Source organism: Anser cygnoides, chromosome Z (genome assembly GCF_040182565.1).
Source record: "Anser cygnoides isolate HZ-2024a breed goose chromosome Z, Taihu_goose_T2T_genome, whole genome shotgun sequence".
NCBI classification, from domain to species: domain Eukaryota; kingdom Metazoa; phylum Chordata; class Aves; order Anseriformes; family Anatidae; genus Anser; species Anser cygnoides.
In genome coordinates, this window is record NC_089912.1 from 59,311,185 (window position 1) to 59,330,083 (window position 18,899).

Sequence of the window (18,899 nt, forward strand, 5' to 3'; positions counted from 1 at the left end):
GTGAGTCTTCTTTAGAAGTTGGTATATGGCTGAATGCCACGTGGGCAGTGACAAATGATGACCTCGAGTCCAGCTGCTTTCCGTGAGAGCCGTCAGCAGGGCTAGAAGGGGAGTTACCTTCCAGCCATGCAAAATCCATGGGGAATTTGCTTTTTGATTTGGTTTTAGGGCCATTCCCTGCTTGAAATCCAAGCAGGGACCTACTTCTGCACACACAAACACTGGTTGTACCAGAAGTGGAGGACAGGCTTGGGAGGTTTGGGCTAGTGTTCCTGGTCCGTCCATCCATCTCAAGCATCCTGGAGAGCTTGAGAAAGCAGTCTGAAATCGTGAGTGGTGCTGCGGAGATCAGCGCTGGGACGGAGGAAGGCACAGCCTCCCTGACCTGCAGAAGTGGGTTGTTGCTGGAAAACCATGGACCTTTGAGGGGGGAATGAGGCTTGACGTACCCCTGTGTCTTTGACCAGGGATAGCACTGACTTGCTTAAAATGTCTGTATCTTTGTCAGTTTTGATAAGCTGGTGCTTTTCAACAAAAAGCCTTCAAGCAGAGCCTTTTCAGACAGCTCAGTATCTATGGGCAGCTCAGTATCTATGGGCTCTTCTCTGTTTTTTACCAAATGCATTCACGGGTTGTAGGCAGCTGAAAAGGAGGAGACATGGGGGAATCTGTACAACTTCAAAATCCTTCTTAAAAGTAGCATGACACAGGATAATCCCTGAATACATACCACGGACAGCGCTGAGACTCAGCCGACCGCTTGGTGCTGTTCCACATCAATGCAGAGCATGGTGAGGAGTTGCTGTTGCAATCGTGGGGTGATGAGCAAGGTTCTGTGTTTGCCGTGGTTTGCTGGAGAGTGGTAATGAGGAGTGGCGAGAGAAACCGGTGTTGCACTGAGCTGGCTTTTGAAAGGCTGCCGCACACATTTCTGTGCCGACTTTGCGGGGAATTTGCTGAAGTTGCATGCGTAAATGAACAGTCGGAGTCCACGGGGCTGGTGGCATGCTCCGTCCCTGCGTGTGTGTGCACTCCCAGGGGGTGGGATGTGAGGGGTGAAGGTTTTAGGCACCTGGGCATGCTCACGGGTCTGCAGGACGCAGGCTGTGAAAACGTGTTTAGACCATCCTGGGGGTAGGAGCTGCCTTACCGAAGCTGGGATGCCTCTGAGCACTTGTAATGTTCTCACCACCGTCTCTCCCAGTCATCATTCCTAGTGGCTTAATTAATTTTTATCAGTCCTAACCCCTTCGCAGTGAAAATTATTATCTAAAGCTGAGGGTTGGGTCACGGGGAGCTTCAAGTTAAAACTGCTCACTGTTATAATTGCAGTCCTGGGGGAACTGACAGCAAGTACCTTCTTTTCTTAAATACTTTTTTTTTTCCCCTGGACTTGAGAATTGGCCTTTTTAAAGCCTGACTGTAGAGTCCCAGCGCCAGGCTGGGAGCTGGCTAGCAAATGCCCTGCCTGCCTGAGGCGCTGCTCACTCCCTCGGCAGCTCGCCTGGGCTTTGTTCCTTCGGGATGAAGGCGGTCCTCGTGGGTGGCAAGGGCGTTTGTCTCCAAACGACCGCGGTGACTTCACGACTTAATGGCAAACCGCGTTATCGTTCGGCCCCGGCGCCGTCCCCGTGGAGTCAGGCCGACACCTGGAGCGTCTCCCGGAGGTGACGGGGACGTGGTGCGGCAGGGCCAGGAGCTGCAGCCCGGTTAGGGTGGGAGCATCCAGCCACTGCCCGAAAGCTTGCACCCGTCTGACCTCCTGCACCACTCCGCAGGGAGCGTTCCCACCAGCTGCTGGGAATCGGGGCTGGGCCAGCCACCTCCAGACAGGTTTGAGGCAGAGCTCCGGAGGCTCATTGCTAACTGCTTTGTCTCGGGGCTCAAGAAGGGGCGCCGAGATGGATTTTGGCAACAGTTTTATGACGCAGCCTGTTGCATTAGGAACACGTTCCCGTGTTATCCTAGCTTTTGGCTGTTTGAAATTGTGGCTGATTTATCTCATCCTCATTGCAACTGGTTACACACTCTCACGCTTTTTCCCTGAGCCACAATAGTGAACTCCTAGGACATCCTATGGTAGGTCATTCATTAACAGGTACTTAAAATATCCAGTGTCTGCAGAAATGGGAGGAGAAATGAATCTGTCTGCAGGAAGAGGTATTTCTTCTTTGGGTGAAGACCAAAGGAGGAATAAAGACTAAAGATGCTATAAAGATGTGGACATCTCTGTTTTCATTATGCTGCGTGACAATGCCTTTAAGTATTTAGAGAATTAATTTCTCTCCCTGGTGACAGAATTTTTGCTTATGTTTGCTTAAAATAAAATCTCTGCTTCCATAATTGTCTGTGGGAGTTTTATACTTTACTCGTAGTTTATTTCTGTGCAGACGTGTTGACCTGCAGATCGCCGGAGGTCAAAATCATAATCCATACACCTCTTAAAGGAGACAACAAAAAAAGGGAGCAATGTGCCTGTTTGAGTATCTGTCATCTAAATTGTTTGTTGTGCTGGGAATGGCTCTGTAATCTGCCTGTGGCGTGCACTGACAACGTGTGTCCTTGCTGGGAAAAGGCACCTTACTTCATGGCAAACTGGGGTCTGGGACTTCACTGAGAAGCATTCAGATTTTTATGGTTTTCCACTGTCTCGGTTATTATTAATATTTGGAAACAGCAGTTCCTCGGGAAAGCTGTGTGTGGGCAGAAGAAATATTTTTTCATACTGATCTTTGATGATAATTGTTGTCTGCATGACAGCTTATCGTGATTTTATGTGTGTGGTCGTGGTAAATATAGTTTGCCCATTGGAAACAGCAGCCTTGAGGAGAGCCACCAGAAATACGACAGCAGGGTAGTGCTTATAATCACTCGTGCTTGTGGCGGCTGGACGCTTTGAAGATGCTCTCAGTACCTGACGGGCCCTTGTTATGAGGGTGTTATGGGTATGAGGAGACAAACCTGCTTCTTGTGCCTGTGCTGAGGCCAAAAGCAGCCTGGAATTGCTTTGGCAGAGTCCAGTTGTGCGGCGTCCCCTGGGAATCGTAGGATGGGGAGCGTTTGGGAGCCGCGTTCTCCAGCACTGCTTTAGCCAGAGCTGGACCTTTTGGGCTGGAATACTTCAGCAAGGGCAGCCCGCTGCTTGTGGGGAGGGTACGTGGAGGCTGGTGTGCGTAAAGGGGCTGTGAAGGACGAGAAGCAGTCTGGGGTCTCTGCTTTGGATGCTGTTCCTCCGAGTTGCTCTTTTTGCAAAAAGCAGCTGCACTGCAAAATTAAAGGCACTTTGTGGTTTATTGGAGGCTTCTCATAATTCCCGTCTGATTATACTGTAAGGCTTTTGCTTCTCGGGGGGGATAAAAAAAAATGTTCCTGCAAGCTCAGCACCACGCTTTCTGATGGTTTGTGTAGCAGCTTCCTAGCAATTCCTCCCAGCCTCTAACACCTACAGCCTGCATGCACCGTGTGCCCTCCCCTCTGAAACGCCAGGTTTTGGGGACACAGGCAGCTGCAGTCCTCACTGCCGGCAGGAGTTTCAGCACAGGATTATGTCTTACCATGAGGCTTTGACAGAGCAAGGCCAGGTCGTGTCACCGTGACTCCCTGAAGAAGCAGTCACCACCGTGGTGAAATCCAGAGGTGCTTGGAGGGTCCTTGGGCAGCTCTGCCTCGTGCATCGCTCATGGTTGGCTCTCAGTGTGCTTGTTGGTGACAACCCCTGGAGATATTAAAGAGCCATCTGGACGTGGCCGTGGGCAACTAACTGGCTTTAGGTGGCCCTTATTGACCTTGGTTGGACCAGATGTCCTTAGAGGTCCCTTCCCAGCTCAAGCAGCCTGGATTCCTGCGATGCTGAGCATCTTTGTGGCCAGCACGCCAACCTGCCCGCTGGGTCTCGGTGGGTCTTGGAGGTCTTGTGCCGAGGCTGACTGTGGACGGGGGATAGAAGTATGGGGCCAACATCAACCAACGCGTTGTCTGCTCTGTGTCATCCGCAGCTTTGTGTCCCAAAGGCCGAAACCGTGTGTCTCTCCCTGCCTTCAAAGGGTGCTCTTGTGGGGAGCGAGGGGGCTGCGTTGGGCTGGCGTGGAGGTGGCAAGGCTGGGCACGGGGCTGTGCCACCTCCTGGCTGGCACGGGACAGGCTGGGCAGGGCTGGGCACCTTCTGCCAAGTAACCGCCTCTCCCTCCTTCCTAGAATGGCAACAAGGAGGGCTCCCTCGACATGCTGGGCACCGACATCTGGGCTGCCAACACCTTCGACTCCTTCAGGTAAGCTGACCTGAAAGCGCTCTGAGAGGGGGGGTTTGTGCGTGTGCCCGTCCTGGGGGTGCCCAGCTGGGCGCTGGCCCCACGTCGCTCCTCCTCACCATTTAGTCCGTGGCGCTAAGCACAAACTACCTACTCAAAGCATCGTGTCTGCTTAGGAGAGGTGTGCAGCCCAAACATCTGAAAAAGGTACTGATAGGATTATTTGCGGGCATCTCAGAGCTGCACTGGTGAGACTGCAGGCCTTGCTCTGCAGCTGCTGAGAAGAGCTGCTGCTTCAGCATGGGGAAAGCAAGTGTGCTGCCCAGCTTGAGCAGTGAAACACGCTTTCTGTCTGGTTGTATGCCTTTGCGTGCCGTGCCTGAAGCACTGCGGGAGTTGCGTTCCCACCTGGGACTTGCTCCAGGCCCCTAGAGCAGAGAGAGCGTCTGCACTGCATGGACCGGACCAGCATCTGCTGCAATACCCCCTTGCTATAAAAAGCAAGTGCAGCTAGCAAGGTGTGTGCTGCGTCATGATGCGTCATAAGTCTACATCAAAACTATGGGTTTAGCGTAACGCAGCAGTATGAAGGTCGGAGGCCTGCGGCAGCATGCTCTGCAGCAGCGAGCGGTGCCTCCAAAGTACCAGAGTTCCTCATCTGCAGGCTTGTGCGAGCCATCTGCTCGTCAGCGAGGTTGTGTTTAGTTAGTAGGGCACTCATTTTCTTTCTCTCTCCTTGGTTTTCCTCTCCTAGCGGTGCAACGTGGGATCTGCAGCCTGAAAAACTAGATTTCACGCAGTTTCACAGGAAGCTCCGAAACACCTCCAAACACCCGCTGCCTCACATAGACAGAGAAGGGTGAGTACTGTGTGTGCGCGTATTTATCCCAAGATAAGTGATGTGATGCTCTGCATCGAGATGTGTAACCTCTCCTTTGCAGCGGGAGTGCTGGCTTGGTGGCATAGCCCACATGGAGGACCTGGAAAAGACGTGTTTGTTCACCATATATTGGGGCTGAGAACTTCACGATCAGTCTCTTGGGCTCCTCTATCAACCAGTTCTGGGTTAGAGCAGAGCTGTTTGCTGTGTTTTGCATTGCTTGAAAGAGTTCAGTTTTTAAACCATGTTGGATCTGAGCTATGTCTGCTAGATTTAAGCATCTCTGAATACCGGGGGAAAGATCCTGATTATAATCCCGAGTGAAAGGGCTTCTGTTGTTCTCCCCAGCAAGACTTGAGGGAAGAGCAGAGCATCAACATGGTCCATCTGGATCGAAATGTTCATTCCCTGCCTGCTAGGCATAGGTTTCCCCTCTCCTTGTCACTCGGTCCTGGTGCTTAATGCACTGGCAGTGCTGTTCGCAGATACAGGCAGTGTTACCTGTTCTGTTATCCCAAGTTACGACAAGGCTTCAACTCATTGCTGATGGAGCTCGCTGCACATCTCAGGTAAAGAAGGAATAGAGGAAGTGCCATATCCACGTTTTATCTAGTAATTTTTTTTTTCTGATTTTTTCTTCCTAGTGATTAGTCATTTCTTGCCCACAGAGGATGATAAAAATAAGATTGGTTCGAAAAGATGGGGTTGGGAAGGCTACAAATGACTTCTCAGTGCCATTTTAGGCGTAGGGATAGAAATCTTTCAGCAAAGTTTCTCTGTTGGTAAATTGGTTGTGCCAAAGTATGAACCAGTCTGGGCTCACAATCCTACCCCAGCCCAGGCTCAACACCTGCAGGAGGCTCCCATACCAGTTTATGACAGGCAAACTCCCATGACCGTATAATGCTTTTTTTCTGCACTGTAAATATTTACGATTTACAATTTTTGGAATATTTAAAACAACATGAGTAACATGGAATTTCGAAGTCCCTAAGTGCCTCAGTAGGCAACAGCTCGTGTTTGCCCCTACAGATGGTTTTGAAGCGTGGGATGAGGGGCCCTCTGTAAAATAAGATATAATGGCTCTGTGGTTCATGGCACTTGCCAGGTGGTCCTGCCAGAGACACCCTGCTATGTACAGCAGCAGTTTCATTTGTGATGGAAGTCACCTGTTGAGCACACCTGATTTTTCATAAAGCAATTGAGGCGTTAGCTAAATGCCAGTCCTCCACTGCCTTCAGTTTAGTCCCCTATCACTCCTGCACAACCTCGCAGGTCTGCGGCCTGCCCCGCTGGGCTGTGGAGGTTTCCATTCGGGTTGTTGTTTTTCAGATTTGGTGTTTTAGCACATTTCAGTCTTTCGTTTTACATTTCCTGTAATTCCACCAATATTGGTTGTCCTTGGACTTAAAGACACTGGATGCTTGCACCTGCGGCTTTCAAAGTTTCTGCCTACTGTGAGTTGTTGAACAGTATCTTGTCACTAATTGACCACAAAATACATCATCATTTGTGCGTAATAAATTACCCAAATTGTTCGTAAATGCAGATGAACAATGTGTACTGACCTTTTCTTTATCGTTTTCATTTTCTCTGCATTCAGCTAGTAGCAGGCTTTATGTGATCAATTTTTTTTTCATTTCTTGATCCAAGCAAAGCTGGCTAATTATCCTTACCCTGTCAACTATGTACTTGGTCTGTTAATACTTGGCTTCTCACCCTGATTTTTTTGTGTTTCGAAATGTATGTTTGCATTCATATTGATTGCTGTTTACCACTTTTCTCCTGTTTGAGATCTGTGTTTGTGCTTACTCGCCGCCACCTTTCCCAGCAGGGGAACGGGAGCTCCTGTGGAGACTGACAAACGAGCAGCGGTTCAAAAGAAGCGTTTTTCATTAGGTTCTTCTGTCCCCATTTTTTCTTCCCGGTGGGCTGTTTAGTTTTGCTCGGTCTGGGAATTGAATCGTCTAAAACTACCGCTCAGGGCTGCCTTTGGTTTTCTCACTGCGGGTATTACCAAAAGCATTTTGATGCTGTGGCAAATGGGTAGTCGCTAGCGCAGGGGATAAGGCTGGGAAAAGCATTTCATTTGGTATTAATGGCTTTGCGCCCACGTGGGAGTGTTTTGGAGACACAACATACTTGCTTCAGAGAGCCTCTTTGTTTTTATGAGGGTCCTTTGCAGTAAGCGCTAATCTTCCCCATGTGCCATAATAGAGCACTAACGTAGGTTCCAGCAAGGTTTCTCATGCTTTTGTTTGTTTTCTTCCTGACGCAGGCTCGGAAAAGGGAAGTACGAGGACGGTGACAGCATCAACTTGAACGACATAGAGAAAGTCCTCCCGGTGTGGCAGGTAGGTGCTGAGGCTGAAGGCGGCAGCTCCCTGCACGACCTCTCCGTACAAAACCACCCCTGGGAGGTGGGCAGGCTGCCTGGGCTGGGCCGTCAGAGAACTGTGCCTTGGTCTCAGCAAGACTTGCTTTGAACATCACTGGTACTGCACAGGCTCTGTTGGGAGGTGAGATGTTGAGGAAAGTGTATGCATGCGTATACATGTGTATATACACGTATATATAGACACGCACACACACAGGGCTCCTGTTTTAGGAAAGGAGATTCTGAAAAGCACCAAGCCTCCTGACAGCTCCAAAATAAATTGCTGCCAAGGCGCCAGTAGTGACGGTGCATCGATCCAGATGTTTCCCCTATGGGATGCACGTGTGTGTGAGGCAATGACTACTCCGTTTTCTCCAGCCTGTTTCTTCTCCAGATCTGTCTCCACGGCCACTTTTCAGTAGTTCTGGTTAAACGACCTTTGGTGCTCAAGTGCTGGGGAATGGCAGGGTGAGGCCTTCAGTTAAGCAGTCCTGTTGAATAGGTTAATTTGTCAGTGTCTTAATTTTTCACTTTCCAGTGTCCCAGTCCTCCAGGGAGCTGAGGTGCTCAGCTTGCTTCTGCTGAAGGCACCTCTGAGCTCCTCTCTCCCTTCAGAGGGAAGGACGGAGGCACCTCTCGTGTTGGGGCAGCGCTGCCCTTTTGCATACTGAGCAGAGAGCTCGCCGGGATTCTTGCTCGTGCATCATGTGAGGAGAAGCCTTGCTCATCCAGCAAGGCACATGACAGTCTGCATCGCTATTTCTTTTGGGTGAGCTAGCTGGCAATAAGTGCGTGAACCAGTGAAAAGAGGGAGAAATGCTGCTGACTTTGGCACGCAGAAGCACTGCCTGCAGCTGTTTTCTCTTATGTGCTCGGTCTGTCTGGACTTTAGGTCACAGGGAAAAAAAAATATCAGGGCCAGCTGATAAAGACCCCAGTAACTCTGCAAAATAAGGCTGTTTTCCCTGGGGAATAATTGGAAATGCTTTACACGGAGAATCAAAGGGAGTTTCCAGATGTACTGAGATTGGATTTGAGGGGCCACCAGCCGTGTTCAGCATCACGTGCCGTGTTTCAGCTTTTGGTTAAAATGTTCCATGGTGAACCCTGGCCCTGTTCTGGAAAGTACTCTTACTCATGAGCTCGTCCCCCGGGAGGGCAGAGGAAGGGCACAAGTTTTGCGCAGGGAGGGTGAGGGATTTGCTGGGGGTCACACAGGGTAACCAAACTGGGAAGTGCTGAACCTCGGGACCGTGGCTTCTCCTTGGGATGATGCTCTCCCTTCACGGCATGGCAGGGTGGTCTGTGCAGGCAGGTGGGCAGGACACAGCATGGTGAGTGACTGTGGGCACAGGGCAGCAAGGTGCAGAGCTCAGCCCTTGCTGGCCAAGGGCTCTGCACCAGCAGGCTGCCGTGAGCTTGGGCTGTTTGGGGGAAAGAAACTCTTACCTTTGGTGTGTGAGGAGCTGGCATTCTTAGTTTAACCTCCTTCATAATCAACAGCTGTTAAATAAGCCAGCTCCTCCTGGCCTGGTTATCTCATCCTGTTGTAACACAGATTGAGTTCGTTGACTCCAGTGAATTAATTCTAATATATACCTGTAACGAAGGGGGATCTATTTCTGTCTCATACAAGCAGCTGCAATCACGTCTCAAAGCTGCCTTGTGTTTCTTGCAGATCTTAATCGTAAGTGTGGCGACTCTAAGCTGGAAGACCTCGTGGAGGAAACGCCTGATCTGGTGTTTTGTGCCTCTGGGCAGAGTAGTAAAATACGGCATTATTTTGGAGACTCACTTACCTAGGCATGTACAGTCATAAGTGCATGTGGGAGCTAGGAGCCATGTCATTATTGGTGAGGATTTATCTTGTTCAGCGTTGACAAGTGAAATGCTTACTGACAGCTGGCTTAATCCTGACATGTCATTGTTAACTGGATTTGAATGCGACCATGCAATGCCAGTGGTGATTGTGCTGCTCTTTATCACTTTCTTGTTTGAAATGGCTCTTTGGCATACGGTACGTGGGATCATGAGGAAGAATATTAGCGTAAGCCTATGGAAGAAAACCCTTCGCCTTCCATGGGCCTTTCCCACATTGTGGCTATGTTTGTCTCGTGTCCTGAAAAGAGACGTGTCAGGGTGCAGAAGCATAAACCCTTGTTCCATCTGTATTTGAAGATCTCATGGGTTGCTTGTCAGCAGCCACCTTCTGATTGCTTCTGGTTCCTCTCTTAGGACTGCCTTTTAGCACCGTCTCCCCCGTGATGTGGAGCCACTCAGAGAAAGGCTTTGCACTGCCAAATGTGCTTCAGCAGCTAACGCAGAGTTAAGAGCACCAAGCTGCAGAGAGGTTGCGAGTCCTGCGTATGGGCTGCTTTGGAAACTCGGTTTCCTTTGGTAAGGTATGATTCACGTAGGGCACGAAACCATGAACAGTTTCCAGAATGCACATGGGTCCGTATCTGTACTCGTATTTTCAGCCCCCCGCTGATGGGTGGGGCAGAATGTTCTGGATATGTGGACATCGATGTCCGTACTTGGGTTTTGCTGCTGGAGCCTCTCAGGAGTATTTAGACAAAACACTGCAAGGAAAGCCTGTGCCTATCTGGTGATTAAAAGGTAGGGGGGAAAAAAAACGAAACACCGTTCTCCAAACCCTCTTTCTTCGTTACTATCTGTGAGGAAAATCACGGAATCACAGCTCTGAAATGCCTGTCCCCAGCCTTTTGTTTTGAAACCGGAGGACGTGCTCTGGCTGCTGAGATGCTGCGGGCAGCCCAGGCGGCGCGGTGCGCTCTGCCATCTCGTGGTGGTGTGCAGGCAGGAAAACCTGCTCGCTGCTGGGCTCGCCCTGCTCCGCAGTTTTTAAGCTTTCCTCCTTGCCCCATCTCTTCAAGGCTCAGCTGGGATGCTTGTTTTTGCCGGTAAATAGGTGTTGTTTCGAAATCTTCTGTGAGGGTGGTTCCGAAAAGCGAAGGAATTGGTGTGAAACGCAGTGGGAGCAGCCCCGTGCCGCCCTTCGTGTTTGCACAATGCTCGGGATAACACTGGCACTGCTGGGAACCGGTTATAAAGCACATCGTGCCTGGGGTGGGCTCCTCTTCTGCCTCTCGGATGGGGCACGAGGGGCACTTGGAGCACCTCGTTCACACGATGCACGCCGCCGTGCCTCTTGCTCTGCCCCTGCGCTGGCCAGGAGCACGTGAAGTCATGGCTTTGGCTCAGCTCCTGGCTGTAACCTCCTCGTCCCTCCTTACGCATAGGAGTCTGTAGCTGGATTTGGGCACCGCTTCACGTAAGCGCTGCCAAAAAGTGGCTGTGGAAGAAAATTTTAAGATAAGTATTCCCCATTCATAAGAAGTGTGTTTTTTTTTTTTTTTATGGCCCTCCAGGGAGGGTTGCTCGTCTGCCGTGTCAGGGAGGCACAGCTCAGACGCAGAGCCAGGTCTCCCCAGCCTCGCCGTTACTCACCTCGCCGGTCAGCTGGCTGGGCAGAGGAGACCACGTAACTGGCTCTGCATCGTGCAAGATGTCACGGGGAGGGCTAACACAGCGAGTTCTGCTTCTCCTCCCTCTGGCAAACGCTGAGAAAGGCTTTCAGGCTTGGACGTGTCACCCCAATCCTACATACAGCCTTCAGACTGAGCCCTTGGCACACTCTCCACTGAGAGAACAACCCAAGGGGCCGTGTCCTACAAGATCTCTTCCCTGGGAGGCTGCTGTAGCTCGAGAAGGATGCTCAAGAAGGATGTGAATGCTGACAGACACGAGCGGAGAGGTTTGGGACGCATCCCAAGTGCTTTCTGGACTGGCATCTTGCAGCTTTTGGCTGTGGGTTTGCTGGACACATGCCTCCAGGCTGGGTCTGCCCTCCTCTGAGTGGTGCAGCTGTGCCTTTACTGGCTAGCTGCTCCTGGTCTGGTGGCTTAGGAGGTAAAAAATACGTGGCACTTCTGGAAGGGGTACTGGGCTTTACTGGTGCTATGAGATTAACTTAGAAGGCAACGTTGGTCTCTTTTTGTTTGGCATCTTCATTGCCTTGCAGCTCATCTCTTTCTACTTCCTTGCTTATTTTTTTACCCTTTCTGTCATGTGCTTGGAATTATAACAGTCTGCTTGTAGATATAGTTCCAGCTTCCTTGCTGGGTGAGAAACATCAAAGCAACTCCTTAGGAAACATACAGACTCAGTAACTTGTGTTCCTCGTAGCGCCTCTGTATTCCTGACTTTGTCCAAACCAGGCTCAGCAGCACCAAGACTCCTGATTGTGCTGGGATCCCACCTGAATTTAGGCACTTACTACAAGTCTCTGCCTACTCTCTCCTCGTTGACAAGTACTTTCAGGCCAGATCTTACAATTTAGTGTCACTTGGGCCGGTCGCTTGGGGTTCCTGCCACAGGGAAGGTGCGGACACGTCTGGGTGTGATTCCCTGCATCTCTGCACAGAGGCGTGTAGCAGGTCAGATGAGGCCTCTCCAAGGATATCCACATCCCTTCCCTGTCTGGGAGCACATCTGGACACATCTGGACGTGGAAAATGCCTGAAGAGAAACAAGCCAACCCAGGTGTCAAGGGGGAGAAGGGTGAACCAGGGACAAGCGGTCCCAGTGCTGCCACTGTCTGTGTGGGGTGAGCAGCTTGGTGTCTGGCACTGGTGTGAGGCTCACTGCGGAGCAGTGCAGATCCTGACCTTCCCATGCTGGTGGTGGCAGGGGCACAGGTCCCTTTGGTGGGGTGGGGTTATTTACCTTCTCCATACAGTGGCTTCGGGGTCTTTATCTCCTCCTCATCCCCTCCTGCCTGTTTCTACTGCATCATGAGGTTTCCAGGACCACTCAGTCACGTCCCTGGGCAGCTCTCATTTTAGCCACGTCTCTAACCAGCCCAGATCCCTCTTTCAGAGCAGGATTTTTTGGATGATGTCTCCCGGCTGGCTGAGTTTGCTAAGCTTCTTCTCACTCTTTGGCCCTCCCTTGCACTCTAGCAAACACACTTCACACTGCTCAGCCAGCAGTTCCTGTAGGAGACCTCTGAGATGTCCTAGCTGCCAGGAGGATGAAGAGTGTGATGCTCTCACTTTTCAGGAGCAAAATGTGCCCAGCAAATGTGTCTCGGAGATCCGTCAGCATATGCAGGGATTGCGTGCTCTGATGCCCAGCCAGACTGTGAGATAGCAAACCCAGGACTGTGCTCTGGGGGTTACAGCTTCAGAAAGCTTGTCCGCTTTTCCGCTGGAGCTGGAGGAGGAATTGGGGGTGCAGGAGGCTCTGCGGGGAGCTGCCACCGTACTGGGTAGCCGTGCCATGCGTGCCCACCCTAGGAACTGCAAGAGTTCATGCAAAAGTGGGTGAACAAACAGGCTGAGCGTGTCCCACGGAGCTGGGACCCAGGCAGATGGTGTGTTCCTAATCTCCCCTGCATGCCCCCCCGTGCTCATCATGGGTAACACTGAAGGCCTTCACGTGCCCACCCAGCGCTTAGAGCAAGCCGTGCTGGCTGCCTGGGAGCCCCACTTCTCCCCACCACCCCAAGACCCTGCCCAGCTCCGTCAGCAGCGTGTAGGCATGGCGCAGCCTTCAGAGGAGGTTTTTAGTTTCACAAGCCAGCTTCCCATCTCCCAAGGGTCTTTCCAATACTGTAACTGCTCAAAGCGCTGTGGAAAGTCCCTGTCAGAGAGCCAGGGTTGAGCATAGGTCACAACGTATTGAGAGTCAGATCTCCACGGCTGAGAAAAGCCTTCTTTGCTGTGACTTCCAGTAAGATATCCTCTTACCCTGGCCCATTTCTTTGTTTCATTTAACCAACTGACAATGACCGTTTCCTTGGGAAAAGGAGTGGGCTGAGAGCACACCACCGTGGTCACCCGTAACCCCTTCAGCCTGGTCCCCAGTGGCCGAGGAACCAGACAGGAGACATCTGGACCAGGGTGGGCTGATCTTTTGTGCAGGTATTAAGCTCTGGAGGTCTTGGTAAGGGTAAGGGATGGGCCTCGCCTCTGGCAATAGAGCACAATTGCTCTAAGCCCCAAGCCAGGCTATAAAAGCCATTTTTTTTTTATCAGATCTGCTGAAAAGAGGAGGCCTTCTAGTGGGTTTTTCAGATGATAATGGCCTTCTGTACCATTTAATGGTCTTATTCACTGCGCAAATGAAACACCAGGGAAATGGCCAAGGATTTTGACATTTCTATCATTATTATCAGGATTCAGAGCTGGTTTCCAATTCTCAGAAATGAGGTAGACTCACTTCTCTGGGCTGTTTTTTATTTTTCTGGCTGTCACCCAGTTCACAGGCTTAGTGATATTGGCTCCTAATTCACAGGGGTTTCTCCCTACATAGGCGGGCTCAGGGATTCAATTTTGTGGATGAAACACACAATTTCTGGCGCCAGTACTGGTCAGTTGGGCAGGGTTGGGGCCAGGCTGCCCTGTTTTTTGGAGTGTGGCAGACCTACAGCAAGCTCCTGCCAGCACAGGAGAAGTTGGGGTGCCTTTGTGTCCTGGTAGGGTCGTCTGGGTTCAGGTTTGGGGCTGTCAGCGGAGAGGGCGAGCGTGACTTTGACTTATCTTGCAGCCTTGAGGGTCGCAGGAGGCCAAGATTTTGGCAGGTGGAGGGTGAAGCCGCTCTGACAAGGCTGGCCGTGCGATGGGGAGCGGAGATGTTTGGGGAGCCACCAGCGGAGATGCTCGGCGGTGATGGGGACGGGGACAGGGCTGGCGCACCCTGCAGCACTAGAGGGCACTGCGGCATCGCTGCACAGCCCCGACGCCAGCTCCGAGCAGAGGAAGCAGGGGCTTTTTCCAAAGGCTTGTTTCCAAATCCTTCTCAGAGCAGCGAAACGCGCCCTGCGGTGGCTGCGTCTCGCACCCCTCCTGCGGCTCCATCCCGCTGCGCCCACGGGTGGGGAAGGTGTTCCTCTGCCGCGTGGGCAGCTCCGTCACAGAAACACCACAACTGAGGCCTCGAGAAAAGCAGGATTAAAACCTGGAGGTGTTTGTGCACCCCTCGTCCTCGTCATCATCGCCTTGCCCAGGCCCCTCGCCCCCTGTTGCAGAGGGGAGCTGGTGCCCGGGGGGTGGCCGTGCCCCACAGCACGTCTCCCTTGCTTGCATCGCGATGCCACCTTCTCTCCTCTTGGAAATCTGACTTCTGTCAAACGTGCCCTTTTGCCCATTTCAGGGCTCCTGCAAATGTGGACTGTTGTTGTTTTGTAGGGCTTAGTCTTATACGATGTTCCTCGCACCAAAGAGTGGTGCCGTGTGTGCTGAGCGGTCCTCCCTCTCCCCGCAAGCTGTCGCTGCCCTGTTGAACATCGGGTGTTCATCTGAACGCTATAACACAAATCCCTCTGTCCCTTACCTATCCCGTTGTCCCCAAACCATGCGGAAGGACGTTTCCGCCTCAGCAGGAGGGAGGGGAGACCATGGTGGCATCCGCAGCTGGACCGTCTCTGGTCCTCGGACCCCAGTTTGCCAGATGCTGGTTTCTACTGAAGAAAATAAAAGGTGAATAATGGGGTTTGGGCTGCTTTGCAGGCTGGGACAGGTTGATGGAAGGGTGGACACAAAGCAGCTGAGTTACAGGACTAGGCTGGGCTCACCAGTAGGAGGTGGTGGGTTTTGGAGGAGCTGGGTGGGTGCAGAAGAAGAGGAGCCCTGCAGGAGACAGCCACAGCACCGGTGCGAGGAGAGGATGGAGAGAGGGAAAGCTGGGCGGGCAGGGATGGCCGAGAGAAAACGTGTGAGTCCTCCCAAGCTGGAGCAGAGATTCACAGCCAGGGGCCACAAGATGAGCAGAGAGGCCGGGAGAGCTGGATGGGAAAGTGTTCCTGGCGGGAGAGCAAAGAAAGACGCTTTATTTTGCTTTTAAGGAGTGCGCAAGTAGTTTTAAACCTGAGAAGCGCAGTCTTCCAGGGAACTAACTGATTTGTATATGGGGACTGGAACTGGAGTATGAATAACAATCCAAGAGGCAGCCGAGGCTCTAAAACATCACCACACTGAACTCTGGCTTGAACACAGTGGAGAGCAACCCAGGCTTTTCTCAGGCTTTTAGCTGACTTTCCTTTCAAAAAAGGTTTGTTTTTATGCAGCTGTATAATACCTAAAGAAAGCCTGAAAGGTTTTGTTTTGTTCTTTCCCAGTCCTTTCAATACACTGTAACACCACTCCCTGCCCCCAAAATCCTGCCTGAATTTTATTTTAACTTCTAAATAGTGTTACATCTCTTTCTCCCTTGTTTTCCCAAAGGATTCATTAGAAATCTGAGAGGTCTTTCTTAGCGCTGCCATGAATTCTGCTGAGTATTTTGCTGAGGCCAGTTGTAGAGTAGCATTTTAGTTTAAAAAGTTGTTAAAAGTAGCAGAAGTAAATAATAATAATAATAAATCCAGGTTACTAACAATCCCAAATAAAAGTTCAGTTCCTCTTTGGCCAAGCAGCTATTTCTTCTGGCTTGGCTATTTCCACATCCTAATCCCCTTCCCCATTCTGCATGAGAGGCCTGAGTTTTTAATAAAATAAAGGGAAGGAAGGACTTTCTCTCTAAAAAGTCGACATACCAAAGAAGAGAGACGTGCACACGTCCCCGTTGGCGGAGGAGCCTACGGAGCACAGAAACACCGCTCTTTGCAGCAGTTCTGCTAACGTGGGATGCCACCAGCCCGTGTCTGACAAAATAGGAGGCTAATATTTCCTGTAGCGCTAAAAACTTTGTTCTTGACCAGAAGATGCTCCCCCCTTCTGCTGCCTTTCCTCTGATGTTATGGAAATAGCAAGCGGCACAACAAATGAGACCAGAAGCTGTTAGCAGGCGAGTTTCCTGCCTGGAGGCAGCAGGTAAGCACATCCCCTCGTGTGCGGCGGCTGAACGTGCCGTGCTGCTTGGGGAGATGTATATATAGCCGTGGGTGTAAATATAGGCACCCAGGGGCAGGAGAAGCATTTATGGCGATACAAGGTGGCTCGGTCAAAGATTGTCCCGTAACAGGGGATTTCATTACTGTGTGTGACGCCTGCGTGTCCCTTTCATGGGAAATAAAGCTGGTTTCTGAAGGGAGTTATGCGGTGTCACTGGGAGGTCCTTTCTGCTCCTGCATCCCTCTTGTCCCTGTTTTTTTTTCTCTGTAGTTTATGCTTTTAAATACCTTCTGGGTTCGTCCGTGTCTTTAGTTGGCTGCAGCACCGGCGAGCGCTGGGATTTGGGACAGTCCACGGAAGAGAAGGCTGCGCCACCTCCGGGATGCGGCTGCAGGCTTTAGCCTGGGCTAATAGGAACAGCGAGAGGCGTGTGATATAAGTGTCTGTGTGGCCTGGGTGCCACGCATTGCAGCATCTGCGTGGAGAACCACGGGTGGGGAGGACGGAGATGATGCTGAGGCCTCCCCAAGGGGCTGTAGAGAAGCCAGGCGAGGGCTTGCCCAGCCCTTTGGCCATAGGATGCTGTCCTGGTGGCCGTTTGTCCTGTGGCCAGGCAGGGTTATTCTCTTTTTTTTTACCTGCTGGTACCACCGTGGAGAAACTGCTCATTGTTGGGTTTCTGTTTCTTTTCTTCTTTTCCTTTCTCCTTTTTTTTTTTTCCTTCTTCTTAATTCCTGTAATGTGTGAGCAGAGAAACCACTGAAGAATGATAAAGCTTCATTTCTTCCTGCTTTTGTGGTCCTCTTGATTATTTCATTTCTCATTGTATGTTCTTTTGAGGCAGCCCGTCCAAACGGAAAGAAAATATGTATGCTTATAGGAGTAGTTTGTTTCCGTTCGGCTGAGCAAAACAAGCAGATACCGCACCAGGCACCGACTGCTGCTGCTTGCAGGTCCTGGGGAGGGAGCCCCTGACGCCCCATCACACGCCCGTGGCTGACATTATTTATGAAGGATCAGGGGCTGCCTATGCTTAAGCTTTGCCAGCCTTCCACGTGGGGCTGTGAATAAATAAAATAAGAAAATCCAGCTTCCTTAGGTTTGGCTTGCTGCGTATCACTGGGTAAGAAGAGCGAGGTTTGGGGTCAGCAGCTCCCAGGACATGACCTGAACCAGCAGCCTGAGAGCTGAGATGACCTGTCATGGTCTTTACTGTTCACTTTGCAATAACAATCTTTACCAAAGCCAGTTGTCAAAATTCAGGAGTGAAGCATAGATTTGTACTTGTTATATTTTAGAGGAGAACACGGGCCCAAGATTGCTCCGGGTTCCCTGCCGCTGCGCTTCGGGGTGCATGGAGCATGGAAAGTAGTGGACGGGTGGCTTGCCCTTCCCAAACAGCCGATGTTTAAACACATTAGGAAGAAACAGAGTTTTTAATAAAAAAACAGGACTTCACCTCGTGTGAGGCTGGGCCTGGGCTGGCCACTTCTGCAAACTGAGCCCCTGCAGGTGCTGGGTGAGGAGCCTCAGTCCCAGGGGGCTGGCAGGTGCCGTGGAGCCGGGATCAGGCCCAGGCAGTGCCCTTGCCCTGCTCTGGGTTCAGGACGGTGGCTGGGGTCGTACCGCAGGCCCCTCTGAAAGGCTCTGGGGAGCCACGGAGGGCTTGGGGGCGAGGTGGGTGCTTGGCCACCAGCGGCAAGGTGGGTTTGTTGGATGTGACCAACGCGTTTAAAAAATAATAATAAAATCATCTCCTTGCAGTTTGTCACCTGGAAAGACAGTTGATTGATGGATTTCATTCCCTGGATGGCCCAGGTAGAGCTCAGGCTCCCCACGGATCGATGCGTGCTCGGCACATCCCTCGATAGCTGCCTCCCAGAGGGCGGATGGCATCATCTCGCCGGCGCGGGCGAAGCCAAGCCGATCAGTGCCAGCCGTCAGAAAGGCTACACGGGGCGTTTCGGCCAGGGAGAGCAAGGTTGGGGGGGCAAACACGACCATTGGCCACCTTGTTGTACAATCGCAATATCGTTTTTTTTCTGCTTTTGTGGTTGGCTTAACAATTGAAAGGCTGCACTGCACTTTGGTTTTTCCAGTCTGCTGCATTGCGTGACCCCTGTGACTCCGAGTTAAGCCTCATTATATAATGGCGGGGTGTTTTTTTGGAAAACCTCCATTTAATCCTTTCTGAGCAGAATTTGCTGTTTTTGTTTTCTTTCATATCGTCGCCTCGCTTCCCCCCGCCTACCCCTTCCCCGGCGCGCGCACGCTGGAGGCGTCAGTCTGGGAGCAGGGTCCTTTCTTCCTTTCTTTTTTTTTTTTTTTTTTTTTTTCAAATCTGCAGAGAAAAATGGTTTATTTTCGTTTGCTTGGGTTCCAGCGCCTTTCCCCGCCGCCGGGGGGAAGGACTACGTGATGTGCAGCAGGTATTTTGTGAATGGAGCACAACCCTGTGACTCCCCGTCGCTTGGCCGAAGGGGGAGGCAGGGGAAGGAGAGAGACAAAAAAAAACCCCCAGTGACTCCATCTGACTC

At 51.4% G+C, this 18,899-nt stretch overlaps 1 protein-coding gene across 9 annotated transcripts in view; it reads left to right on the plus strand.

The window, feature by feature from the left end:
* The window catches only part of CTIF (cap binding complex dependent translation initiation factor), a 138,988-nt gene that overhangs the window by 45,647 nt on the left and 74,442 nt on the right, over positions 1-18,899 (plus strand). For all 9 annotated transcript variants that reach the window (XM_066988826.1, XM_066988827.1, XM_066988828.1 and 6 more), the window contains 3 exons: positions 4,195-4,268; positions 5,002-5,106; positions 7,406-7,481. In XM_066988826.1, the coding sequence (XP_066844927.1) occupies positions 4,195-4,268; positions 5,002-5,106; positions 7,406-7,481 (255 nt within the window). The remainder of the gene's footprint in view (positions 1-4,194; positions 4,269-5,001; positions 5,107-7,405; positions 7,482-18,899) is intronic.